At 38.0% G+C, this 20,860-nt stretch overlaps 1 protein-coding gene across 15 annotated transcripts in view; it reads left to right on the forward strand.

Moving 5' to 3' along the window:
- The window catches only part of EIF4G3 (eukaryotic translation initiation factor 4 gamma 3), a 369,011-nt gene that overhangs the window by 323,595 nt on the left and 24,556 nt on the right, over positions 1–20,860 (forward strand). For all 15 annotated transcript variants that reach the window (XM_027109874.1, XM_027109876.1, XM_027109872.1 and 12 more), the window contains 8 exons: positions 1,650–1,743; positions 2,750–2,867; positions 4,379–4,599; positions 6,569–6,687; positions 10,628–10,800; positions 16,571–16,696; positions 17,893–17,974; positions 20,140–20,238. In XM_027109874.1, coding sequence (XP_026965675.1) covers positions 1,650–1,743; positions 2,750–2,867; positions 4,379–4,599; positions 6,569–6,687; positions 10,628–10,800; positions 16,571–16,696; positions 17,893–17,974; positions 20,140–20,238 — 1,032 coding nt within the window. The remainder of the gene's footprint in view (positions 1–1,649; positions 1,744–2,749; positions 2,868–4,378; positions 4,600–6,568; positions 6,688–10,627; positions 10,801–16,570; positions 16,697–17,892; positions 17,975–20,139; positions 20,239–20,860) is intronic.

A 20,860-nucleotide genomic window follows, 5' to 3' on the forward strand; every position in this document is an offset into this window, starting at 1 on the left:
TTTAATGTATTCTCTTTCCTTCTCTTGAGAATCCATGGGCAGTAAGAGGAAAGAATTTTCTCCTAGCAGATGTTTTCAGCAGTGGAAGTTGATCACTATAAGTAGAATGAAGAACCTTGGAAAAGATAGAGAGAGTAGAATTACATTTTGTAAAAGTGGAAACTTGTACAGCCCAGTGAGTTTTGCAAATCACTTTCAAGTGTAGTTTGATCCTTACTTGTAATATTATTTACATAGTCCTGAAAATTGGCAGCCTGCCAGTAGGATAAAGACAACCTGAAGCTAATGTTGAAAATATCAAATGGAAGAAGATGGGCTGTGTTGTTTGCATCTTTATGGTCTTGTCAAGGCATTGCTTCAGGATAGAACAGTCCCTCTCTGCGTCTCTTTTGATGTATCAGCTGGGATCCTGTTCTCTAAGATTCTGGTACATTCTTCCAGTTGTTTATGTCTCAGAGAAGGAATTCCATTTCTGAATACAACTTGATTCCCATCCACTTCCATTTCCAGCAAGAGACAGTTTTAACCAAAATCATTTGTCTGTGTTTTACAATATTGTTTCTGTGCATGGGCACTATGATAAGCCTACAACATTATTTCCTTAATATTTTGAAAAATATATAAATTAAAAAAAATAAATGTAGTATATATTCAGGCAGTTATACTGTAGGTACTCTATATAAACATCTCATTAAAAGTTCAAAACCATTAAGCAAATTCACTGTTAACTGTTAACTGTCATATAGCAAACAGTACCGTCAGAATATAGTAATACCTTTGTTACAAGGCACTGCTTTACAGCTTTTGTGCTGTGGTGTGCATTTTATGAGTAACTTGGATTCATTTGTACTGAAGTTGTGCTGGGAGAGTTAAACCTGAGAGATATCGGGCACCTTAACTCCCTGTCTTAACATTTCATTCTCTTTTGTCTTATTCCTCTTTGTTGAATGCTCCTATTCCACCTCTCCTTCCCATCTCCACCCTAGTTTAGGCTTTGCTAAAATGTGAAATCTTTGTGTCTTTCAGCCTGTTTTCTGACAGTCACTTGAAGAGATTAATGAGTTGACTTTGTAGTATTTGTTTACTCCTTTTTTTTTTTTTTTTCTTTTTTCCTTTTTTAAATCCCTGGGCATTATTGTAAGAGGGGAATCACTAGAAACTACTTATGTTTAGCAGATTGGCATTGCCGTCTTAGAGGATCTGAATGCATTCTCCAGACCAGTGGTTTCTAACTGTATTTTGTGGAAGCTGGATTCCAGAGAGTGCTTCAGGGGCCAGTTTAATGCGAACAGCTCCCATTTATGTTTCTTATGTGCGCATTCCAGGCAAAATTTTTTTGTTGAAATTGGTTTTATTTCACGGTTTAAAAAAAAAAGGTAGGGGCTTCCCTGGTGGCGCAGTGGTTGGGAGTCTGCCTGCCGATGCAGGGGACGCGGGTTCGTGCCCTGGTCCCGGAGGATCCCACATGCCGCAGAGCGGCTGGGCCCGTGGGCCGTGGCCGCTGAGCCTGCATGTCCGGAGCCTGTGCTCCGCAACGGGAGAGGCCACAGCAGTGCCCACGTACCGCAAAAAAAAAAAAAAAAAAAAAAAAGGTAAACTGTTCTTCTAGAATATTTCCTATTGTTGACTTGTGGTCACTTACGTTATAGCCCACAATTGATGAGAAAATTCAGCTGGTACCTAAAGCGCAGCTGGGCAGTTGGGGAAAAGGCAGCAGTGGTGGAGCAAAGGCAAGTGAGACTGGTAAGTATGGAGTATCCCTTCTTGGGAGCCTGCATGTGGTCTATTAGCATTCACCTTACAATGCTTTCTGCAGTCATTTCATAAACAATTTTAGGAAAATATCTATAGACTAAATCATAGCTGGATTTATTGGTGTCCCACTCTAACATAATTTGAGCGTTTCTTCCTCAGTAAGGATCCTTAGGTATTTTGAATATTTAAAAAAAATTTTTTTAATTCAGTTAGGTTATTTAAAACTTTAATCTATTTGATTCCTTTGTTGCTGTTGTTATTGTTCACAAATTCAGTATAATTAGAAAAATTACTGGGACTCCAGGTTAAAAAGTGAAACTCATATTGCTGAGAAAAATAATATTATTACGCAGAAGCATTTAATTTCAGGGAGTTGTGAAAGAAAAAAGAATTAGATTAAAATATTTTTCAAAATCTTTGCCGAAAGTAGATTTTGAGAGATTTGGCTTTAGGACTGAAATATTTGGATCATTACAAACACATCTTAAAAGCTAAAGAAAGACCAATGGAAAAAATGTAAACTTCATTGTTAACCTCCTTCCCGTATTTCCCTTCTACTACGTAATTTTGACCTTTTTTCTTTTAAATTAGAAAAGAAATTGTTCACTTAAACTCACATCCATAATTTTATGTAAATGATATCACAGCATTTCTGTTAGTTAGCTTTTTTAAGTGAAATATTTTGTTTTGCTTTTGCTTGCCTCCTTCCTTCCTATATTTACCATTCCCATGCCCTACTTAGGATAATTTAATTATATTTTTAAAGGAGCAAATGGTTGTAGTGAACAAAGATTCCTAAATCCTTTTTTGCATACAAGATCCCTCTAACACTGTGCTTCTGAGAGTGTGGTCTGTGGACCAGGAGATTGGTACCACCTTATTAGGCTGGTTAGAAGTGCCTAGTCTCAGGCCCCACCCCAAGGAGGCAGATCAATTAGAAGCTGTATTTTAGTCATGTGATTTGTATTTTTTTCTCACTTCTCAATACCTATAGATGCCTTAAGGTCAAGTGCTTCCAGTTTAAACAGATTCTCTGCTTTGCAACCTCCAGCACCCTCAGGGTCTACATCATCCACGCCTTTAGAGTTTGATTCCCGACGGACCTTAACTAGGTAAGAAGCTCGGTCTGCACATTAACTCAAGACTGACCTGCTTGTCAGACTGTTTCTGTCTGTCTCTCTCTCCCTCCACACACACACACACACACACACACATACACACACACACACACACACACACACACACACACACACACACACACACACAGATTATGATAATCCCTATGGATAGATTCCTTTCATCCCTAAAGTTGATTTTCTCCAAGATAAGGAAATTATAGATTTAGGATGAGGTGGAAGGGAAGGGCAAGTTATCTGACAAATATCTAATACTTTGCTCGACTGAGAAAGCCAGGCCCACCCAAAGAGCCATGGAGGCTTGTGTAGGGCTCTCCAAGGTAATGCCTCAGGATGCTCTAGGTTAACCTAGCACTCTCAAGCTGTGAGTTAAAGGGCATAACAGCCCACCCATATATTTCTCTGTCACACTGTCCTTGGAGTTATATTTGAGGTTGTCTTTTATTTTTCACTACTGTCTATATTCTACTGTCTTTCTACTTTCATTTTTGTAGGATTTATACAGTCAAGTGTTCCATTGACTAGTTTATAGAGAGTGGATGAGGACCTGTAATATAGTGACAGAGAATAAAATTTTTTCATGTAAACACTTTTAGAGCTGAGTTTCTTTAAACTGTCAAATTTTTGTTTTTTATTATAATCAGTATAACTAGTAGATTTTCTAAGCTGTATTACTATTCTCTTGGCTTTTGAAACAAAACATAGCACAGGTCAACTTTTTAATGATGGCATAGATTGCCACTGAGCATTGGTTGTGCTACTGAGGTGTTTGTGGCTCTTTGCCCTGCTTAGATTTCCCCTGATGGCCCTGCTTTTTGAGTACTGTGTATGTTCTTTCATAGTGGTTAGAACATTGTCGTTCCTCTAGGTCTTCCCTCTTTTCTACTTTTAAATTCTCTGTTTCTGATCTGCCCTGGGCCAAGGACCTATTTGCCCAGCTGGTCAGAATTGTCTGAAAAAAGAGTAGGAAGATAGGAAGATTCTCTCTTAAAATGAACGAAGTGTGTGATTTTGGCTATTCAAAAACTGTTTCTACTACTTGGTTCTCAAATATTTTCCATGTGTTTGAAGTTTCTGAATAAATAAAGTATCATTGAAAGTTTTTAAGATTGTGATACCACATTCTTTTGGTACTCTGTTTCTCTTTCACTCATTTAGCTCATACATTCATTACTGTCTTCTTTTTTCTTAAAAGATTTTTTTTAATTTAAATAAAGAATTTCCATTAGCATTTAAAATTTTCAAGTGGTATCCCTTTAACATTTAAGAAAAAAGTCGAACACATCTTAATATTCTCTTTAAAGCATGATTTTACTTGTTTATATAAATAATTACACTTTGAAATATAATTGTTGCCTCACACATCTGAAGTTATCTGTGAAAAATTCTTCTGCATACTTTTAGAAAGTCCTAGTGTTATTTTATAATTTGAATACAGAGTGGATGGGGTGGTCTTTAGTTTGAAAATTGTTGTTTTGTCTTTTAAGTCGCGGAAGCATGGGCAGGGAGAAGAATGACAAGCCCCTTCCATCTGCAACAGCTCGTCCAAACACTTTCATGAGGGGCAGCAGCAGTAAAGACCTGTTAGACAATCAGTCTCAAGAAGAGCAACGGAGAGAGATGCTGGAGACTGTGAAGCAGCTTACAGGAGGCATGGATGTGGACAGGAACAGCACCGAGGCTGAGCGAAGCAGAATCAGGGAGTCAGGTGAGAGGCTTTATATGAACAGGTACAGGTGAAGATTGGGCCCTTAAATTTGGAAGGGAAAAAATGCAAAGGAGACTTTGTGCCTGAGTAGATTTCAGAATCAGTATATGATAACAGCACACACGCCAGTGCCTTAAAAATTAAAGGGCATCTTCAGAATCTTATAACATAGTTCTCATTCCCCAGGTATCCCTTTGTTCAGCAATTTGTAAAATTTCCCCTCACTATTAAAAGTGATGATGATGAGGTCCTCTTGATGTATATTAAGCAGTGAATTTCTTAGAAGTTCCCTAAATTATACCCCAGTGTGCATTAGAGTGCCTGTCCTTTGTACAGCCCCTCAAATGTATGAAAATTCTGACACTCTTGAGCCACAACAGGGCAAACCAAAGAGAAAGTATCAGGTTGTCTTTTGTTACCTTCATCTTGGAACCTCTTTGGTTTTTGTACATGTTGAGCATGTATGTGCTTAGAGGACCAACTCAAATAGTGCTCTAAAAACTGCCTCATGTATTTAACCTATCTGTGTTTCAGTGTCCTCATCTGTCATATGGGGATAATAAGTGTACTAACCCTGTAGAGTTGTGGAGATTAAAAGTGAGGTTAATACATGTAAATACTTAGGACATTACAATAGTAAATACAAAGTTTGCAAAAGGTATTAGATGTCTTGATGATGACAGTGATGAAAAATAGTTTTAAATCTTAATCCTGAAGTAATACTGGTTGTTTTACAACATTTTCCGAGCTTCCAATTTTGTTTCACTATTTAAATTGTGTCTCCCAACTGTAGTTTCTAAATGGATTTCACAGGCAAATTGAAATGTCTCCTCCCAACTGATAAAGACTTCGGATCTTTCAGTGGGGTTTTTTTTTTTTTTTGAATTTTATTTATTTATTTTTTATACAGCAGGTTCTTATTAGTTATCTGTTTTATACATATTAGTGTATATATGTCAATCCCAATCTCCCAATTCATCCCACCACCACCACCCTAGATCTTTACAAGTGGCTTTCTTATCTGAGCTAGTTTATTTTGAGAACATAACAAGGTAGGGTGTGAAAATAATCTTGTGTGTAGTGAATAATGTAGCACAGCTGCCCTCTGCATGTTTATTGTCTGGGCCATTTGTTCATTTGCCACGTGCACCTGAGCACCTAGTGACTTCTGGGTACTCGACCCCTGCTCTTGGCCTTCAGTCTGCTGGATCAGGAAAAACTTTATCAAATAACCCCACGAAAGATGATATATAAATACAAACTGAGCAAAATGCTATAAAAGAAGGAAATGTATTTCTAAGAGAGTACTTAACAAAGGAGCTAAGTACAGTTGACACAGAGGGATGTTAGGGAAGGCTTCCCTCAGGTCTGAAGGACCAAGAGGAGTTAAAACAGGTTTGCAGGGAGGGATGGATGAGAGACAGAGAGAAAGATCATTTCATACAGCAGGAGCACCGTGAGCAAAGTATTAGTAGGAGGAACCATGGCGTATTCAAGCAGCTGCCAAAGGCCAATGTGGCTGTAACTCTGTGCACGGTTGTGTGGGCCTCATGTGCTCTTCATCATAGAAGCAATGGAGAGGAATCGAAAGACAGAAAGGAAATGGAGTATGATCTGGAAAAATGTTGAATTACTATGTTGTATACCTGAAACTAATGTGATATTGTAAATCAGCTGTACCTCAATTTAAAAAAAATACAGAAAGGAACAAAACTCTAATTATAAAAATTTATCATGTCCCTATACCTTGTAGCTGTTGTGGATTATGAAGTTACTTAATGCATATCTACTCTAAAAAAATGTTTCTGTATTCTACTTTTAGGTAGCTTGCTTTGTCAAATTTGTATCTATTTTAATGCCTTTACTAAAAAAACAATGTAACAACACATAAATATTGTCAACCATAATCCTCCCATTTTAATGATAATTTCTGTTGTTTTTACCTTCTCACTTTTTTTAACCTCACTAGTAACGAAACCAGAAATTCCAGCAACGTCAGCCCCTGACAAGCCTGCCTTGTCAGAGGAGGAGATGGAGAGGAAGTCCAAATCTATCATTGATGAATTTCTACACATTAATGATTTTAAGGTAAACGAAATTTTTAAAAAAGAAAGCAACAACAACACAGAAAGCCCCGTGGCAAGAGACAGAGGAACTTGGTTCTGGTCTAAGTCAGTTATTGTGAACTGACGAGACTTAGAGTGAGTAAGCCAAGACTTACACAGTTCAGTTTGCACAACTTTGATGCATTTCTGCCAAGTACTCTCTTTTAAATTGATACTGTAGTTCACAAGATCAATGGTCCGGAAGGAAGAACGGGTATCAATCCATTCCCACTATGGAGTAACCAAATTGACTTTGATACTGATGAACAAAAAACAACACATTATCATTATGAGGAATTCCTGGCTCCTTATATATTACCTGTCATTATCTTTACAATCATTTTATCATCATTCTCATATTAACTTTAAAGTACAGCTGACATTACTTTTTCTTTATTTCATAAGTGGAAAACTGAGGCACAAAAGAGTAAGTAATGTGCCAGGGTCAGACAGCCTAAGTGAAACATTTCAAGATGTGGCTTTCCGTTTGCCCTTCTTTGACCTTAACCTTCTCCTTGATCTTCATTTTAAGATAGCAGTGAATAAGATATACGTACTGCCTGACTTCACGAGCCCTGTAGTCTCAAGGTAGAGACAGATCATAAACAGATGAATTCTATAAATAGTTAAACTGTAGTAGACCTATAGGGTCTTAGGAGAGATCATATAATGAGGCCTAGTTTAGGGATCTGGAGTCAGCAAAGGCTTATCTGTTAAAATATTTGTCAGATACATTAACTACTTTTGCTTTGGCAAAAGCTTACTGAAATTGTCCAAAATTTACAAAAAGTAGGAAGAAGTTTTGCTCATGAGCGAGTTGGAGAGGAGTACTTTGCAGAAACCCTTGGAAATGCAGCAAAAATAAGTGAACATTAGCTGGAATGAGCCAAAGAATAGACTTCATATACTGTGGTTTGTTAGATTCCTGGAAAATGAGGAGTATTCTTACAAATTGGCAGCACAGCCTTTTCCTTATGTGGAAGTAGGGAAATGGGAAAGAAGAAAATGGAAAGACTAAGAAAAGATGAAAAACAGAAACAATAAGGAAGAAAGCAGTAGAGATTGTCTTTAGAAATAATTTAAAGGATATACAACGTCAGTGAGCAACAAATACTTTGAAAGAGGGAAAGTAGGACCCTGTGATGAACTGGAGGTTTAAGAAGAAAAAGACCTTCGTAACACTTAGGTGCAACAAGAGAACCCTTCGAAGATTCTTTAGCCCTAGACCAAGCCTGCGGAAGGGACAGAGTCAGTTATGACTCATGAATGTCATTATGCATTGTACAAGGCAGCTCTGCTGCTGAGTGGCAATAGGAACCAGGTAATAATGTCGGACGTAGTGAGGACTTACTGTGTGCTAGATGCTACTGCATGTATTTTATGTGTATTAGTTTATTTAATCCTCATAATACCATCCAGACATTAATATTATTATAATAGCCATTTTTACAATAAGGAAACTGAGGTGCAAAGATGTAAAGTAACTTGCTCTAGGTCATACTGCTGATAAGTGGTAGACTCAGGGTTCAAATCCAGGCTTCTAGCTTCACAGCATAAACTATACTTTTTCTTATTACCTTTAGGGTATTAGTGTGTCATGCTAAAGGCTTACAGAGCTCCTTCTAAGGGAGTTTTTTCCCTAATATTTTAATAGGTACTAATGCAAATTAATATTTATTGAGGCTTTGTTTTGTGTTTGGCAATGTGCCAAGTGCTTCTATCTATATATATGTATTATTTGCAATCCTCATAGTAACCCTATGATAGGAAGTCAAGGCTGAGAGATTAAGTTAGATCCCTAAACTCATACAATAGTAAGTAAGTGGCAGAGCCAGGGTTCAAACCTTCGTTTGTCTGATTCCACCTCTTGTGTTTTTAGCCTGTGTGATACATGTATGTATTGAGTACCTGAAATGTGCCGGCCACATTGTAAGGAGTACTTCCTGGAATAATTGTAGTATATGTAGTGAACAACATAGTCTGTTTTTTTATGTTTGTTTTATGGAGTTTATGTTCTAGTGGGAGATACAGACAAAGCTGCCCTAAAAATAAATAAACAACTACTACAAAAAGAAAACAATGTTATAGTGCAGAGAAGTAAAATTAGGTGGTATGCTAGCCGGTGACTGGGCAGTCACAGGGACTATAGGAGGTGTCATTTCAGCTGAGAGCTCAAAAACAAGAATCAAACCATTAGAAAATCAGGGAGAAGGGTAAGATTATGAACTGCTGTGAAATTAGAAGCTTCTCATTAGAAGTTCCATGATGTAGTTAGTTGGCCTGGTAGGCAGATTCAGTGACTAAATACTCACTGGAAGATACTTAGTCACTTCAGGTTTAGTACTGAGCACTGAGTACTTGCATTCATTTTTACTCTCTCCTGAAAAGGCCTTTTAATGATGATGATAGGCTTAAAATGAGGTAAAAACCCACAAGGATAAAGAGCATAAGGAATAGAGGGCAGCAACATTCTGGAAGTTAGAAGGATGAATGGTAATTTACTTAGCAGACCATGAATGTGCGTGAGGTGCAGATGGGGCTGGAAACAGAAGGATTGATTGGTTAAAAGTGTATGTAAGAAACAGCTTTACATGACAGTTGTTTCAAAAGTACCAGTGTCATAAAAAGACAAAAAAGAGAGAAAGGACTGATCTAGACTCAAAGCGTCTAAAGCGGGAATTGGAATTCCCTGACGGTCCAGTGGTTAGGACTTGGACCTTTCACTGCCAGGGCCCTGGGTTCAGTCCCTGGTTGGGGAACTAAGATCCCTCAAGCCGCACAGCAAGGCCAAAAAGAAGGAGTCTAAAGAGACATCATGACATGTGATGTCGTGTTTCAGTTGGATCCTGGAGCAACAACAACAAAAAGTTATATTGGACATTTGGGGACAATTGTGGAAATTCGAATGTGCACTATATATACCAGATATTTTTGTTGACACTATTGTATGAATGTTAAATTTCTTGGATATATGAAGAGAAAGAAAGCTAACAACTGATGAATCTAAATTGAAGTAAAGGTATATAGGTGTACCTTGTATTACTCTTTAATTTCTCTATAGTTTGAAATTTTTTAGTTAAAAAATTGATGTGGGAGGTATTAAATAAAGTAGCAGAGGGGAAATAAAATAGCAGTGAGACACCCAGATATGCCTTACTCCCTTCTTCAGTCAGGAGGCTGCCCTTCTCACATGCATCTTCCCCCTCAGAAGAGCTACTCTCTTCAGGTGTTGAACCAAAGGATTTTGGACTCAGACAAAGTTGAGGTAGCTGAGGGCAGGGAGGCACACTGCTGTATTGGTGATTCAGTGACCCTGGCTGCCAGGCTTTTATCCTCCAGATCAAAGATATTGACCTAGCTAGATCATCCCATGGTAAGGACCAGTTTACAAGCCCCACATCCCAATATCTTCCTAAAACATTTTTAGTACTTCAGCTAACCATGTCAACTTTACTATGAAGGAAGGCATTTTTCATTGAAGATTTTGCAAATATTACATACCCAAACAGAATTACCGCAGTTGCCACATTAAGGCCTTTGAATCATGACATTGAATTTCTATTTAAATATTATTTCATAATATACCATTTCCAGTTTTAAAATGATCATAATATAAGTAAATATTGTGTAGAAAAATACATTTTTGCCTCTGGTCCTTTGAGTGATCTTCAATAACATTGTTAATCTAAACACATTAGCCTTGTAAAGATGCACGAGTATTTTTAAATATGCCTCATAACATTGCCCATATTAACCTGGATTTTACTGCGCTATATTAATGTTTAACTCTATATATATGAAAACTGTCTTGTTCTTAGAGTTGTCTACTGACTTTGTCATAAGTAAAAGATTTTAAACTTATTTTCACACTCTGGTGATTCTATCCATATTTTGGAGTAAGCTTTTATTTGCTATTTGAACAGGAAGCCATGCAGTGTGTGGAAGAGCTGAATGCCCAGGGCCTGCTATATGTGTTTGTGAGAATGGGTGTGGAGTCCACCCTGGAAAGGAGCCAGATCACCAGGGATCACATGGGCCAATTACTGTATCAGCTGGTGCAGTCAGAAAAACTCAGCAAACAGGACTTTTTCAAAGGGTCGGTATCCTACTCAAGAGTGGTATTCAGTTACTAGGCTCTTAATAGTCTTTAATTTTAAAAGTACATATCTTTTAAAGTATTTAGCTGTTTCCATAGATTAAAACTGTATCTACCATAATATGTTGATGTGTATTGTATTGATAATATGTTGGTTGATATGATGGCATTTTATAGATTGTGCTAGGGCATAATGGTCATTTTCTGATTTTCTGTGTCTAGTTGTTAGACGTATATTATGATGTAAGTAAGATAGCAGAGACCCCCTTAACTGTCGGGAAGCTCTGAGCTCATCAGCCCATTTATATGTAAACCCCTGCATGTTCTCTAGGAAAAAGCTTTTCTTTGTGAGAAAAATTCTGGAAAATTAACTTAAACCTAAAAGCCTTATTCTTTCAGTAAACCATGGTTCATTTTGGACAGGAAGTGCTTGTCTGTTCACTGTACCCCCATAGAAGCATATGTAACTCCCAAGTTGTTAATGATATAGTTTATTCCAAGTTGGTTTCATTGTGATTTCTCTTGATGGCTGGTTTGATGAAGGCTGGCTGTCACTTGTGTTATATCCTTATTTGATCAGGTTCTGATCATCTTTGTGATCATCACAAATGATGGATCAGGTTCTTTGTGGTACAATCACAGAATCTTGCCCAGGCTTATGTTCTAAAATCAATATTTAAGGAGAAAATTGCATATGGTCAAAAATTTTGTTTTAGGAGCCATGTTGTGCAAAGGTAAACATAGAACCGCACCCAGGACTGACAGGTACCCACTTTCTAAGAGAAAAGGAACTAAGACCTCCTGAAGGATAAATGTCAGATGGGGTAAATCTCACATCTCATACTCATTCGGGGTATATGCTCGTTGAGTGGGATGGCCGTAAGAATTCTGCACTATTTAAGTTATTTTTTTCATTCTAAATCTTTTTTGCCAATCTTTTTTGTGTTCTTGTAAATTAAATGCTGGTGACCACTGTGTATCTTTCAGATATGGCCAACCGCTTAGAATAGTGTAACCATTAAATGCCAAGGTCGAATGTACTTAGGAACATTCATTTGATTTTGTAAGGAACGATGACATTGTCCTCAAGGTCCCAGAAGATGTATATTTGTTCCTAGGATCATTAAAAAGTTATCCTTCAGCAATGAGCTAGATTTCTCTCGATTCAGTGACTTGACCAGGTTAAGGCCATCTGACCCAGTTAACTTATTAGTAAGAAACTTTGGCAAAAGTTGCTATGGTTGTTGGCCTTTAAAAGCCAGGATGTTTTTTCAGTTTTAAAAGAGATATATGAGATTCACTGCAGTAACCAGCCAGTGTAAATAACAAGGGCAAATGAGGGTATTTATAGCCTCACACATTGAGTTCTGCCCCTAGCCAACTTGCAACTATAGTTTCAGTAATACCTATTATATTAATTTATAAATATTTGCTTTTTACCAGATACTATGATATATTGACCAGAAAGTTTTGGAAATGAGAATGCTAGATTACTGTTTACCATTTCCTGTCTCTCTTCAAACTATACTCAGAAGTTGATTCATACCTGGAAAGCCCTCAAAGGAGTGTGTTCTAGCTTCATTGGCCTTAATTGAACTTGTGAGGTGCTAGCTTGGTTTCTCAGCTACCTCAGACATTTTCATTTCTCTTTGTGGGATTCCCTGAGGAAAAAGTGTCACATCCAGACATGGTGTCCACACTTTCATGGTGGTGCTGTCACCGCTGCTGGCAGTACAACCACAGCCACAGCCTTTTATTTAGACCAGAAATGAGATGAACACTTCTGTGTCTCGGTAACTACTTCATCTCTCTCTGTCCCTCCTTCCTCTGCAGCTTGTGATAATGCAGCGGCTTCAGGCCCAGCTTTTGATACTTAGTTAGACCTAACCATCCTTAGACCAAGAGCCCTATGAAGACCCCTATTCTTTCCTAAATGCAGAGGCCCGGCACGGTGGAAACAAAGAGATAGCCTCTTGGTTATTATTTACCAAGAGCCTTCTTGCAAGTAGATGGCAGTTTCCCAATTGCTTCTGAAGCCTAAGTTATAAATAGATCATATTGTCCAGAGAGGCACATTTCACTGGAGCCACAGACATGCCCTGTCTTCTGTCTCTTTAGTCCCAGTATCCAAAGATCTGTGTCCTTACATAGCGCTGTGGGGGAACACAAGGTCAGCTTTCTTGGATGCTGATACTGCTTAGATGCCAACTTCTGAGCAGTCATTAAAGCTGTGATGGTTCTGGAAAACAAAGGAGAAGACCTCCAACTGTTAATCTGCCCTTTCTCCTACAGTTCCCCAAAGCATGCACTGCTACTTAAATAGTAAGGTAGACTAGACAGAAATTTCAGATAGGCTCTTTGTGTCATGTGGTTTATAAATAAAGCTTAGATCCTTTGGAATTTTCCTTACAAGATGCTGTATCAACTCTGAGCATAATAGTTGCTGTATATAAATAACATTTCCACAACATCAAGCCATCCTCTTGGAAATTTCAGGACTTGAATCTAAATACTTTATCATGCAAATTAGATAGGTAGGTACGTGGGCACATTACTGTGTAGGTGCACTTCAAATAGTGTGGTACAGTCATTTAATATGGCCTCAGAAGACTTCTTTTTAAGAACTGTCTACTAAAGGTAGTTGAGTGTAGCTCACTGTTCACCATGGAATTGGAATCTCTTTGAAAGTGTAATAAACAAATGAAAAACAGGTCAGTAAAAATTGGAGTTGACTAGAGACGTAAAATATGTGCCCTTCAAGGAATCTTGATATATTAATATTTCATTTTGGGAGAGGCTTATTGGAAAGGAAATTCTTATCTCCTCCTTGACTACTTTTTTTTTTTTTTTTGCGGTACGCGGGCCTCTCACTGCTGTGGCCTCTCCCGTTGCGGAGCACAGGCTCCAGACGCGCAGGCTCAGTGGCCATGGCTCACGGGCCCAGCCGCTCCGCGGCATGTGGGATCTTCCCAGACCGGGGCACGAACCCATGTCCCCTGCATTGGCAGGCGGACTCTCAACCACTGCGCCACCAGGGAAGCCCTTGACTACTTTTTTGATTACTTTTTTGGAACTTTTCTTGCCACTTAAGGCAGTTCTGCTTTGGTAAAAAGATGCTGTTTGGTGCTTACATGGACAAGCAGACTAAGTTCCATATGCAAAATGGTAGAGGTGCTAGTTAACAAGTGAAGACCCCATTTGCTCACATAGGTAAGATTTAGTTTAAATAGTCTTTTTTGTGGTATTCCTTTGAAGATGGTACTGGCTTTTTAAATCTTTTTATTTCTTTCTTCCTTTTACCTGTAGTTAGATTCTCTAATGATCAGTCATAATAATACTTGACCAGTCTAATTTTGAGATGTCTTCATTCTTTCTTCTTTGATTATCTACAGTAAGATTTATATTTTTATTAAGTTATCATAATGCAAATTGTAGAAGGTGCTGCTTGACAATATCATTTCCAATTGCGGTAGATTATTTTGCCTTTTTAGCAGATGTCTAATCAGTACTTTACTGAATTAAAAAATATATTTCTAACTTTTAACAATGTATTGCTTTCTTTAATTAAATTTTAGACAGGAACCCAATATATAAAATAAATAAAAGTAGAGTTTCTGTATTTGAAATGGGGGAAGGGATGTCCTAAGTCCCACTTGTGGGCCTGACGGAAGTGCAGTTTAGTGGGTGTGGTGGTCACTACATACCAAGAAGCAAGGCTACGGTGTAGCTCTGTTTCATTTATTCAGCCAGCTTCTGAATCTATATTATGTAAGGCATAATATACATTCAGAATATACATTCAGAGTATATATAATATATAATATATTATGCAAGGCATTGTTACAGGCTAGGTAGTAGTCCAAAGACATAAAGGTAATTATCTAGCAGCTTCTGCACACCTAGGATTTTTCTTTTAAAATCGTACAAAAGGATTTAGGAACTGTAAATCTCAGAAATAAGTCTCTTACGAGCTTTTGCTTCAGATACCCTGTGTTCAGCCAAATATTTTTTTTTTATCAGCAGTATGGATTTGGTCAGTGATTGTGTTCTGCACATTGTACCATGATAAACTGACTAATCAGGAAGTAGAAAACCGGGGCAAGAATATGGGTATCTCTTTGTTGTAATATGAGATGAAAAGAAGAGCAAATACACTGCTGCAAGACCAAGACGGCTACAGTTGTCTCATGAACTCATTAAACGGTTTAATCTATACTGCTAACCCGTGGAACATGAATAGGCGTTATAGGTGATCAACCCAGAAATCCTGGAGCCCAGCCAGATTATGTTCCATCATTGGCACATTAACCGAGCTGAAAGTGGACATAATGAGAGAACAGTCAAGAATCTGTTGTACAGCAAATAGATGTCAAATAATTGCAAGCTGTGAGGTCACAAAATTGTCATTAAGGATTCATGAAGCCCGGAGTTAGATAATGTGGCTGAGCTGCCAGTTGTTTTGAAATGGCACCTTCAGGAAAGGGACCCTGCCTTGTAGTTTTTAAGTGAAAAAGTATTGTGTAGGCCTCTGAGGTAGGTAAAAAGAACCGCACACTCTGGCTAGACACTGGAATTGCAGTGAAAAAGCACACATTTTATGTGTGCAGAGATCTAAAAGGATACAAAGATTAATACCACCTGCTCTTGGCCCCTTCATTCATTCGCCCTTTCCTTCTGATTATGTGTATTTTCTTGTGATTATGTATATGTCTCCTATAGTTTAATTCACTTTTGTTTTGGGGCTTTTAAATATGGTCTATATTGGAATGATTAACAAAGTCTTGAGTTATGTTTTTATACTTAAAATGAATAGCTATGGGCTTCCCCAGTAGCGCAGTGGTTGAGGGTCTGCCTGCCGATGCAGGGGACGCGAGTTCGTGCCCCGGTCTGGGAGGATCCCACGTGCCGCGGAGCGGCTGCACCCGTGAGCCATGGCCACTGGGCCTGCGCGTCCAGAGCCTGTGCTCCGCAACGGGAGAGGCCACAGCAGTGAGAGGTCTGCGTACCGCAAAAAAAAAAAAAAAAAAAAAAAAAAAAGAATAGCTATGATTTTCAGCCTAAATAAGACTGGGCTGATATTTGGTGTTTCTAAATTTTATATTGAAACTCCATTTATTTTACTTCACATTGAGAAGTATTCCGTAGCATGAAAGCCTGAAACCATTAGCTTTTCTTTAGAGGTAGAACAGTTTGTAACATGTCATAATGACGGTGTTATATAGTAATGTTGTCAGGCTCTTTTGTATCCATCCAGTTTCCTTCCCCATTGTAAGCTCCTCAGTGACAAGGATTTTTGTCTTTTCTTCTTCTTGTGTCTGGTCTGCATTACACTAAGTTTTTAGTCAGTGCTTCTGACTGACTCAGAGGATATGATACTCAACTGTAGTGAACTATTTATAGTGTGGGATTAAATAGAATAGCCTGTTACCCTAGAACGTCATATAACTGCCCCATTTTCATCATTTAAGTCTTTCAGATGTCACTTCCATACAGAGGTATTTTCTGATCACCCTCTAGGGATAGCCTAGTACCATAGTTGATGTTCTTCAGAGAATTAGCCCTATCTGCAAATAGGCTTTTGGTGGTTTTGTTTTCCTCCCCACACTAATACAAGCTCTTTGAGAGCAAAAACTTGTTTACTTGATGCCTAGAACAGTACCGAACATAGCAGTTGTTTAATAGGTATTTGTTGACTGGTTTTTGGTCTGTTTATTTAATGTTAACTTTTGAATTACATTTGCATGTGAATTTTTTTCCTGTTCTTTTTCAGTTTTTCAGAAACACTGGAATTGGCAGATGACATGGCCATTGATATTCCCCATATTTGGTTGTACCTTGCTGAACTGGTGACCCCCATGTTAAAAGAAGGCGGAATCTCCATGAGAGAACTTATCATGTAAGTTATACTTGTTTCTTTTGATGTATATCTAGTTAAAATGACTCAGAGCCTGCCAGCTAGCTTCCTAGCATAGTGCTCTCGCTTCAGTGCTTTTGAGGACTCTCACACGCAGCCTGTGGCTCTTTCAGACTTCTAATTTCAGTATAAAAATGTTATATTTTTCTAAATTGGAGAAGTGATGGGGATATAATAGCCCTGTGGTCCATTAAGGTTAGATATGGCTCCAGAATCATGCAATTGGAAGGTGATTGCTCCTGGAAGCTTAATGCTAATCTGACTTTTATGTCTCTCATTGCTCCAATGCTGTAAGAAGTTATAGTTCCACATAATAACATTCAGACTGTGGTACCTGCATAGCACATGCTCAGGTTGTTTTAAAAGGAGCTGAGCTCTTAGGCATTTCTAGGTTTGGACGTGAGTGGGAAATTGTTGCTACATTGTGTAGACTAGTATTTCCCAAACTCTTCTTCAAAACATTAGTATTTCCCTCAAAGCTGTTCACATAGTCAAACTCTGCATACTATTGTGTCCCTTTTCTTTGAGATTCACAAAGCGTATTATAGCACGTTAAAGGTTGTGAGAATCCTATAGTAAAACCAAGCAACAAATAAAAACTTTAGCTTTGTTTAAGCCAGCAGTGCTTCACTTAATTGACTGTAGAATCCTTTTTTGAGGAATAATTATTGACGTCCTGTGGAACACAGTTTGGGAAATGCTGTGGAACACAGTTTGGGAAATACTGATATAGACTGTGAGAAAATTGGTTCCTTTCTGTTTCATCTGTATTCTAAAGAAAATCTTCCTTTCTTAAAAACACTTCATAACTAAGCTTCACAACTCCCTGCTACCTTAGGTGCTTCTCTTCTTTCGGCTTAAGGTGGAGCTCATGTAAACAAACAGATTGTTAAGTGAGACTGATCTTTGCGTTGCTTCCGTCACTGAAGCAGTTAGAGAAAAAGGCAAAACCCAGGAACTCTAAAGTCTCTTTTCCAGCTTCCCCATGAAGCGTAAAGTGAACCTGAAGTCTCTGAACTACTTCTGAAAATTATTACTTAGAGCTGTTCTGGAATTTTGCTTGCCCGGTATTATTTAGGTTGCACAGCATCTGTTCTTTTGGCACACATTGTTTGCATACTGTTCTAGAACAGAGAGTTTGTTCAGAGGTACTTAATCACTACTCTTATCTTTTACAGAGAATTTAGCAAACCTTTACTTCCTGTCGGAAGAGCTGGAGTCTTGCTTTCTGAAATATTGCACCTTCTATGCAAACAAATGGTGAGTGTTGGATTTAGCAGCCTATTGGGAAGTGTAGTGATTTTGATCTTGGGTTATCCGTGAAAAGCGTAGGTATCACTGTGCAGGTAACTCTCTTAACGTCTATTATTTGAAGAAAAAAAAAGAAAAGTGAGGTTTCTGGTTCAGTCTAGTTTCTTCCAAAGGTATATTTGTCCTTCTGTTTTCTTGTAATTTGGGAAAGAATTATCTAATCTCAGACAGATTTGGTACAATTCTAAAGAATCTCAAGATGTATTTTATTTGTGGCTAATGATTTTATCTTCTCTTGAAACAAAATGCCTATATTATTTATACTTTTTAATAGATTTCAATTAAAACTCCTCTGCTTTCAGAGAAAGATAAGATCCATAAAATGATTAATTTTACAATATTTTTGGATCACGGGCTAGGTAATCTGATTAGAAATAGGTGGTAAAAAAATCATATTGATATCACTTACATGTGGAATCTAGAATACAACACAAATGAACTTATCTACGAAACAGAAACAGACTTACAGACATAGAGAACAGACTTTTGGTTCACGGGGTGGGGTTGGGGTAGGGGAGGTAGGGGAGGGATGGACTGGGAGTTTGGGATTAGCAGATGCAAACTATTATATGTAGAATGGGTAAACAATAAGGACCTACTGTATAGCACAGAGAACTATATTCAATATTTTGTGATAAACCATAATGGAAGAGAATGTGAAAAATAATGTATATATATGTGTAACTGAATCACTTTGCTGTGCAGCAGAAATTAACACAACATGATAAATCAACTGTATTTCGATAAAAAAAATTTTTTTAATGGCAAAAAAAGAAATAGGTGGTAAAAATGATTCCGCAGGATTGTGAATTTCTATCTTAAAGTTGCATTTATTTTAGTTTAATAACTGCTGCATAATTCTTTGCAAAGCTCTATGCTAGGATTTTAGTCTGCAAAGATAGCTAAACCTTCAAAGAATTTATACGGTGGAGAGGGGGACAGACAAGGCTAACCCAGTAGTGCCAAAAGAGAGCGGCAGGGCTGCGTCAGAGGCCTAGGACGATTGGGCAAGTGGTGTAGCTTCACAAGGGTGATGTAATCCTGGGGTGAGAAACGCCAAAACAAAACAACTCACGTGTGGAAATCTTAGAGTGATTTCTGACTTAAACTATGATACCTATTTGTATAATAGTTACTCATAGATAGGTGTACTAAACAGTCTTGTCTCTAATTCTAGTTGATTATCTATTTGTTTGTTCTTAATATTCTTTGCTTGATGGCACTAAAGTTTTTATTGAACCCTAATTTGTAGATCCAGAATTTTCTCATGCTCTTCTACCTACTTGACTTTAGTCCCTAAAATTCAACTTCTTGTTAACTTTTATTTGTAGAAACAGAAAGCAAATTCTCACTTCTCCTAACTAAAACAAAATTCTCATAGAATATAAGCTCTGGAATTAGCCTGAGTTTAAATCCTGACTCTGCCAGGTTATCAGCTATACCTTGGGCAAGTTAGTCTGTGAAGTAACTAGTACATGTTTCTTAGATGACAGTTGCAGCCTCAAAGCCTGACATTTTCCTTTATCACTGTGACTTTGTTCAGGCAGTGGACTTGTTGTACCTCCTCATCAGTTTTCCACCTGACAGCAGCTCTTCTCTGTTGTTTCCTGGGCTCAACCTTGCACTTCTTCTTGCCCTTGAAATAATTCTCATTCCTTGATCAGGAGCAATGACTTCCTTAGTCATTCTCATGTTAGGTCGCATAATCGTAACCTACTATGAAGAGGGGCTCCAGGGAGGCTTGTTGAATGGCTTTAATAGCGGATGCATATAGCACTATCCAGGAAAAGAGACAGTTTTGAATTTATAAGCTCTGTGAATTGGACTCTTTTTAGGTGATTATATTCATAAATCCCAAACACCAGCTTGCAGATCCCCAGATTAGTCATCTGGTAGAAGAAATTCTTGAACGTTAAGCAACTGTACTTCATTTACCATTACATTTATGAACATTCAGACATCTCAGTTGGAAAGCTAAGTGTCCTAAGAAATTAACTTCATATCAGCAAGGAAAAGTTTCAGTTTTTTAGCCTTCCTTCAAACTTCTGTACTCTTGACTTCTTTTTCTCCTTCCAATGTAAAACTAAATGGATTGGACTTAATGTCTGTTTTAGAGCCATAAGAAAGTGGGAGCCTTATGGAGGGAGGCTGACCTCAGCTGGAAGGATTTTTTACCAGAAGGGGAAGATGTACATAATTTTCTCTTGGAGCAGGTGAGTAAGAGCAAGGCTTGTGCCTTCCTGTTTGATCGTAGTTGGTCTGTTTCTTAGAGGAGATAAAGGTATTTGTACTAGTATTCCAGTTATTAAAATTAGACCAAAATAGGAATCGTGGTCAAGATGTCATTGTAAGTCCATGCTTTAAAGCCACTTTACCCAAAAAAACCTCGTGATTCCTAAGGACAGATATTTCCTGATCTCTCATCAGAATCAATCACGATTCTCACTAGGCAACTTTTAACAACATCGTAGCTTTTTTTCTCTGCGTTAATTAGATGATAGATAAAAAAGAAAAGAAAAATTTAAGGACTTAGCCACACTTAGAAAACAAGCTACACGTCTCCCTGAACCAGAAATGAAATTGATGAATAAAGCAGGGTTAATAGGGCTAAAGCTGCAAGTCTTCTGAGCTCTGGGTCTGAAAGCAAAGAGAGACAGGAGAAGTTATTTCTGTGGGGTAATAGGGTCTATGCCCCTTGCAGGGTAGAAGATTGGAGACAGGCTTACTGCATGTCACTAAGTGGAAACTCGATAAATACGAGGAAGTAGATATAGTCTTACAGGCAGAACCTTAGCTAAGCTGCCTACTGACTTGATAACTGGATTCAGAAATCCA

This window comes from Aethalodelphis obliquidens, unplaced genomic scaffold (assembly GCF_003676395.1).
Source record: "Aethalodelphis obliquidens isolate GAN/ISIS:26980383/991018 unplaced genomic scaffold, ASM367639v1 scaffold9, whole genome shotgun sequence".
Classification (NCBI taxonomy): domain Eukaryota; kingdom Metazoa; phylum Chordata; class Mammalia; order Artiodactyla; family Delphinidae; genus Aethalodelphis; species Aethalodelphis obliquidens.